At 33.7% G+C, this 8,092-nt stretch overlaps 1 protein-coding gene across 1 annotated transcript; it reads right to left on the minus strand.

Moving 5' to 3' along the window:
• Window positions 1-1,023: 1,023 nt before the first annotated feature.
• Window positions 1,024-1,743, minus strand: LOC147069872 (uncharacterized). Its single transcript, XM_085950088.1, has one exon. It carries the CDS (start codon window positions 1,741-1,743, stop codon window positions 1,024-1,026), a length of 720 nt encoding a protein of 239 aa, XP_085806214.1.
• Between the last annotated feature and the right edge of the window lie 6,349 nt (window positions 1,744-8,092).

An 8,092-nucleotide genomic window follows, 5' to 3' on the forward strand; every position in this document is an offset into this window, starting at 1 on the left:
TACGTTCTTTTAAAATAGGAGTTATATTCATGAAACTAGCAAAAGCTCTCTTATTTTACGAACAAAATGTTCCACCACCACAGATGTCTGAAGAAAGGTGGGCCATTTTATTTATGTTGGGTTGCTAACTGGCCTAGTAACTTTGCAAGAGTGCCTTCCAGTCAAATTAAAAACGCGTCCCTTCCAGAAATATGGTGAGAAGAACTGAAATAAACGTATTTAATATCTGGAGAAAATGTTTGTTTGTGAAAATACACGAGTTTTAACGTATTTGACTTGTTTTAGTGACGATCTTATGGAAGTCATCAGCACGGAATCTGGGTTTATCTCCGAACGTTATTCACTTCGATTAAGCTCTCAACTATTATCGGGTCTACTAAGGTTATACAAAGTTCAACTCAATCTATTGGCGGGTAAGTGATTTATGACACAATTATTCAAATCTCATCGACGATTGAAACTTTTTGATTAAAATTAGCGCCCCTTATGATTAGCGCCATCTATTGGCATCACTAGAAGTTTTGACTATGTGAGCCCCGGAACCCGAAAACTATTAATAATTATAAAAACGAAATTGTGACAAAAATAAATAAAAGTCTATGCAATTAAGCGACATAAATAATTTATGTGGAAATCATAATGTAATAATAATATTACACCATGCTAATTATTTGTCAGCACTTCATATATTGTGTAGCTTGAAGATTACATTATAAATTTTCATCGCTTGCTGTTATTCTGCGCAGTCAAAAAACCCCAACGATCGACGGGATATTGATGTGGAATCTGAAACAATAATTTTAAAATGTAATGTTAATTAATTAAATCACAATGATGGTCGCCATTTACACTTTTGTAAGAATACATAAGTATAGACATTTTATATGTAATTTACTGAAGCGTTAACTTCTTTATATATTTATGTTTGCGTTGGTAGATTTTGCAAATTTTCAAGGGACTTTCAAGTGTATATCATCATCATCATCAGCCAGGGTCAATCCGCTGTCCAGTCGATGATCCCAGTTACGCACGATGTAAGCTCCTTCCTGACGCAACAATTGATTCTACAAGGTTCATATTGAACTTACGAAGATCTTCTCGTATGTTTTTACGTAGAGTTTTGCACAGCGTGGAGTATTCGAGATCATTTGCAACTTGTTGCTCGCTTTTCGTACTCCTACGCAGCTTCATAAGATCCAACGTTTCCTTTGAAAGTTTGCTTACTCGTTCAACCACAGCAGCAACTGTCTCTTCCGAAGATTCTATAATGATTTTTGTTATTGCCTCGGTGTTTTGTAGGGAGATGGGGTCATTTTCAGCCTGGAAAGCCGCTAGCCTGTTCTCCAGCTCTTGTTGGAATTCGACTCTGCTTCTCAAGCCTCTGCGGACTCTGGGCTTCTGCATCAGTTTAGATCTCTCACGTTTGATGTTAAATCGTACTTTACACCTTACCATTCGGTGGTCGCTGCCAGTATTAAATCTGTTAATGACTGTGCAGTCTAGAAAAATATCCTTCTTGTCGGTGAGGATGTAGTCGATTTTGCTGGTTCGTTTTGCTGGGCTTCGCCATGTCCATTTTCGAGAAGGGTTCTTTTTGAAGAATGAGTCCATGATGTAGAGATTGTGGTTTTCCGCAAACTCCACTAACATGTCTCCTCGGCCATCCCTGGTGCCATGTCCGAAGTGCCCGACCGCTACATCATCCTGGTGTTGAGATCCGATTCGTGCATTAAAGTCCCCCATGATGATAGTGAAGTGACATTTCTGTTCATTTTTCAACGTACTGATTTCTTCATATACCTCATCCACTTCTTCATCAGGTGAGTTTTGAGTGGGCGCATAAACTTGCAAAAGCAGAATCTGGTATCTTTTGCTGAGCTGAAGTGTTAAACTTGCTACTCTATCTGTGTATATGTACAAGTGTATATAAACATAATATAATAAAATTAGACTACCCATTAATTTATTTTATTATCAGCTGTACGAATTGTAAAACCTTTTTATCAGTACGGTTTAAAAATACCGAATATCAATATTATTCTGACACTATAAGATAATATTATACTATATTTTATTTTATTTACATCAATGTCAGTCCACTCGAATAATATTGCACGATTGTTTTTGTTTTGAAAATAACATGTAGAATTGACATGAAATTTGAAAATAATGACATGACATCAGTGACAAATAGTCTCGCAGCTCGAGTGTTGATTGGCTGGGCCATGAGTGAGCTCTGATTGGTCATTGAACTGGCCTTGTACTGTACTGTCATCGGTGTCATCTATTATCATGACTGAGTATTTCTGATGTATTAAGTGGTCACGATCGCTGTATGGAAGATACATCCCCTAGCTTCCACCCTTACACTGCAGCATACAACACATTCACATTTTTGATTTTAATCGTTGAAAAGAATCTGGGAAAAATGTGATGAAAGAAGAAACGGGAATTCACGCGTGTTGTTACATAATAATATTGTTGTACGACCGACACAAGGTTATGAGCTCTACTAACAAATGTGAAAAGTCATTCTTCATTATTGATAACATGTTTTTGAATATCAAGTGAGCCGTAAAGTAACATTATATATTCTATACCCATTCTATACCTTTTATATGCCATAATACACACACACGCAGGCATGCATGCGATGCTTACGCATAACCATGCTAGTACTAATTGGATTACTAATGTATGATTTTTTTTTTCAGCTGACGTATCTCAGTTTGACTCAGTGACAATTAAGCCAAAAAAGTAATTATTTTCGTAGTCCTTTAATAATATATAACTAATAACACAAAAATTTATAGAAATGAAAAGAATAACAATACACACTTAGACAGTGATTTTAATATTTTTTTCTTTCATATTCGGCTTAACTTCAGAATAAACTGAAGGATGTTTTCTTATTTCTCAAAGTGCGGAGCTAATCGCTCAGTTCACCATGACTGCACGTTGATTTGGTCAATGTAATTTGTTGACATTCACAAAACATGATATATGACTTAATGTTGAGATGCAACGCTGTTGTTTGGAAAAATCATTTGTTCTCAGCATGTAAGTCGCTATACTATCAAAAAGTTCAAAAAGTCACTGTGGCCACATACAGTATCCATAGGGATTTAAATCATAATTAAATGACATTTCAGGTTAAGAAATATCCTTCCAATAATTAAAACACTGTCTAATTGAAAAATATACTCTATATTTCTAATATTATTATTAAGTGCCATTGTTTCGTAGAGTTTGACGTTTCGATACTGTGGATTAAGTCTCGTTTGTGTGCTTCGTTGACATTTCTGAGTTGGGACAATAGCGTCGAGTCGAATGTGAATGTGCATTGCACCGTATTGGACTGTAAATAAAAGGAGCCTGATACGTTATTTCTGTTTGACATTTGAAATTATTTAGTAAACGCTTGAATAACGCAGTTATAAACGGTCTTGCTTATCTATCTACACCACAGAACGGATAATAAATAGAATACCGATGGGCAATATTCAATACGCCGCATGGTGAAGCAGGCTTTCGAATGTGTGAGTATCCTACGAAAATTAAGCACACATTATGCACGTGCAATAGTGTGTGTAATACACCAACATTAAATGAGCGTAAATGCATAAACCGAGAGCAGTTTTTAGTATTCGACGTAAAACGTGTTCTTAACACGTGTGTAAGTTTAACCCGGATTCTTCCTTACTCGAGTCGGTTAACTGCTATCGCCTTACCCGTTGTGTATTTCAGTTCCCATTATTTCTGAGTTCCCTGATCTACACTTATCGTGACGGATTGTCTCTTTACAAGCTCTGCAAATTGGCAAATAAATTTCACAGTACAAGTGTGAAATTCTCTTCAAATGAGCTCGCAATGCAGTCACCTGCAGCTAATTAAGTGGTCCTTTTTTTGCTTCAACTTCATACATTTAAGCTTTATTAAGCGTTTTAGAAGGTTTTCAACATCAAACAGAGGGAATAATAAATCAATTCACACTAGCGTAATCTCATGTATGTTTTTTTTAAACACCTACCTAATTATTTAGTGCCTATGGAGTTTTCACCACTGGTAGTTATACCTTTATTGATATTGAAAAGAAACGTACCTAGACTACAACAATGTGTAAAATGTTTCAGGACCACTAAGAAACAACGTCTCGAAGTACCGTCCGTTGAAGCAGACGAACAGATGGTAAGACTAAAAATTTAATATATTTTTTTAGCATAGGTATTCAATTTGCGTTGTCGAATAGTGATCAATAAAATATCTAGATATAAGTAGGTTGATACCTACTTCAGGTCTCACAGTGGATTGTTCTTCATTTTAACTTTTGATATAATTTTGATGAAGAACACAAGACGGAAAGTATAGAGATATTCAAACAGAAGTTATCAACACACACACCCGGTAAACATCAAATCGCCGGCGATTCTATCAGCTCGATGGATGGCAGAGAGTCTCCTGCAGATTTGGATTTCTCTGCAGTTAGATATGCAACCTAGCTAGATTTAATCCCAACTTATGCATGCTATACACACAGTGGGTATGTTTGCAGCGTACGCAGTTGGGTTAGGTTTCTGGTAAACAAGTTGAATGAATCAACTTCAAAGTTAAATTCATGATTCTATAAATGAGACCTTGTTTTTATTAATGATTCATTATCCAATTTTACTCATTATTTAGTCTTTACAATGGTAATAAATAATAATTCGAAATGGTTTTAGTAAGACATTTTTTTTATTATATACATTGCTTGAAGAAACATTCATTTTAATGCGGATCCAACCGTACTACCTACATGGATTGTAAAGTTCATAGCAGATAAATGGTGCAGAAGCCTAAGTAAATTTTCGATTTCAGACAGGATGTTGGCGGTTACAATAGCCTTAGGTTAGTTTTGCTGTGAAGCCAATTTGATAATAGAGTAAAATAAGGTTTAGGGCCATTGGACCCGTTCTTTCCTGTCTTCTCGGAAATGTGGAAATACCAAGCATGGTTAAAACGAATTGATAGACAATTATTAACTCTTTATTTATTTGAAATCTGATAAGTAGTATTCTAATGCAACTATTAGTGTCGTTTAAATTTTACGAATCGCGTTTACTTTCAAAAATAAATGACAAATAGTCGGTCCTGTTTTTGAAATTGGCCAAAATGACTCTCACGCCACAATGGCTGTAGAACTTAATAATAGTTTTGGAGGTATAGATTGTATGGTAGAATAACATTTCATTGATTAACCCACGTATTTTTTTTAATATCAGAAAAATAAAGATTTTAAAGCCATATTTTTAGTTTGATTAGCCAATTTTGGATGATTTTTTCTCGCAAAATAATATATTATACTGCTCAATAAAAATAAGTTTTTATTATAATACAACATTCATTTAATACTATAAATAATAATACTCATTAATGAATTAGTGACGCTATATTACCAAAACACGTAGTACGTTTCATGTATGTTATCCTATTTTCAGACGTTTGAGAAATATAATTATTTTGCATAATTAACAAAAAAGACAATCTGATGGATTGACCGATATAGTTGGTGAGCTCGTGTATTTTTTTACAAAATTTCGTTTCTCTCGGAACATTATTTGACTCGCATAATATTATTTAGTAACTAGATATTGTTCAACAAGCCACACAATACATAAGTCACAGGGTTGCCGCATATTTTATAAGTTGCTTTAAATCAAAAATAATATTATTTGATTTTTGTGCACGTTAATCTAAAAGATAATTCATACTGAACTGTATTCTTTGAGGGTGGCTTTGTATTATTCATGGGCAAATCATGAGCGGTACATTTTTAAAGATGACGGCTTTGGGATACATAAAATGGAATCACAGCTGACAAGATTTTATATGAATAATTGTGTATGGCCTGAACCCGTTGATCCTAGACGAACACGGTGGATGGATATAAGAAATGCTCAATATAATATATCAGATGCTATCAATAGAAAAGCAAATAGAATTATAAAAAAAAACAATTTATACTTAATAGTTATTCCAATACATTACATACCGTTAGGCCAATACACTAATTAAGGAATCAATTATTAATATTCTATACATTAATGTTCCAAAATCGACAAACTAAAACTGAAGTAGGGAGTAAGAACATGTTAACGCGCGTGTTTGAACATGTACGTAACCGTGTTTGGTATCACAGAGATTATCAATATAATTTTGTATCGTAAATATTTCACTATAATAATGTCGATATAAATTATACTGATGGTTTTATAAATGCGTTTAAAAATTAATAAACGTAAAAAATTTTAACACCACTCACTGCACAGTTATGTACTGAAATATGAAATATTCTAAAACATTAGAGCGAGAGGTTTATAAGAATACTATTTTATGTAATAAAAATACTTTATGCAGTCATCAAATGTTTAAAATAAATATAAAGGATAATAAGGCTTCAAAATTATATAAATAGATTGTCTACAACATTTAAGGAATGTCCAGGATCATGCTTTGAAAATAGAATAAAAGCTCCATTTTGACCCACGCTGAGCACGTCCGCCCTTAAGCAAAAATCAATAAGTAATTGAATTTCTTACTAAAAAATAATTTAAAATTGAAGTTATTTGTAAGTAAGTATATAATATATCAATAAAAATTGTTCACAAAAAATGTACTCGTGTTTCCCTAACAATTATGATTTTTTTTGTTGCATAAAAACGGGATGGTTATATTGAAAATACACAGTTTGAACATGACACAAACAAAGTGGTAAGGTCACTGACATGGTATTTGTGAAAGAAATAATGCTGAATAATAAAGTCTTATTAAAATATTGAAATTACGTACTTAAATACATACATAACTGATTAATTAAACAATATTATTTGATGAAAATTTTTTATTAATTGAACTGGCATTTACGTGGTAGATTTTAATTATAATGGTTTTAAAACAAAATTTTCTGTTAATCCTATGATAATTGAGTTATTTATATTGAAAGCTGTTACGGGCCAAGAACCCATATTCAGAAAGACACTAAGATCACTTTAGTTAGTAATCTCAGTGTCGTTCTGATAACAGGTTTATGGCCCAAAACAGCGGTCAACATAAATAACTCTATTATTGAAGAGAAAAAAATGTTTACAAACATTTTTAACTACATATGTGGAATTTTGCAAATTGAAAGTAGTACCTATTTAAACATTACCAACATTTAATTATTTACCATTAAAAAATATAAGCGTCTAATTAAGGTATATATACATTACTGATTGATTAGAAAGCAATGATCTATAATCCTACATTTTAACTATTTCAAAGATAAAAGTAGGTATGTATCTAGGTAGATTAACATTATCGATGAATTAAAAAACAAATATTGATTAATTAAGAACATAACATGTGCCAACCCTTGAAAAGCCAAGGTAGGTTAGCTGTTTAGCACATGCATGTGTCATTTTTTGTTTCTGACTGAATTTTTTATGCTGCTATTATTATCACTGTCCTGGCGGTTACGTCGTCGTAATTGAAATTGGGATATGAATCCAACAGCCTTTACGTAGCCTTTTTTTAAATTTAAAGTTAACATTGAGGAATCCACGAGCACTTTCCATTTTATTTTCGTCGAAGCAATTTTGCATGATGACATTATAATAAAATTACTCACCAGTAATGATTTATTGTTAGGTGTATGTTTACTATCCTGCCCAATAGCATCCCAAAAAAATGTTTGCCTGCAGGGCTGATACATTTACATTTATAGACTAAAAATAGTAAGGGGTATGTCACTCATTGTCTACTGCTGCCAAGTAGGGGTTCCTCGAGATTCTAGAAAATGTTCCAAGGGTTCTGCCAAACAAAAAAAGTTGTCTTCATCATTTATGTTTGTCGTGTTGAATATTTAACTGATTTTTTTTTCTTATTTTCAGGCGACGTTGTTGATGAGTGACATGGAGACCGCCAGCAACATCACCCTGACGGACTCCCCACCCCCAATGCCTGTCATCATTACCCTGACGGACTCCCCACCCCCAATGCCTGTCATCATCACCCTGACGGACTCCCCACCCCCAATGCCTGTCATCATCACCCTGACGGACTCCCCACCCCC

The sequence above is a fragment of the Rhyacophila brunnea genome, unplaced genomic scaffold, assembly GCF_057557595.1.
Source record: "Rhyacophila brunnea isolate RB1 unplaced genomic scaffold, BYU_Rbru_1.0 scaffold_228, whole genome shotgun sequence".
NCBI classification, from domain to species: domain Eukaryota; kingdom Metazoa; phylum Arthropoda; class Insecta; order Trichoptera; family Rhyacophilidae; genus Rhyacophila; species Rhyacophila brunnea.

Bases quoted from the DNA above. Each gene is read 5' to 3' on its own strand.
- LOC147069872 (XM_085950088.1), bottom strand. From the start codon at position 1,743: ATGGGGGACTTTAATGCACGAATCGGATCTCAACACCAGGATGATGTA.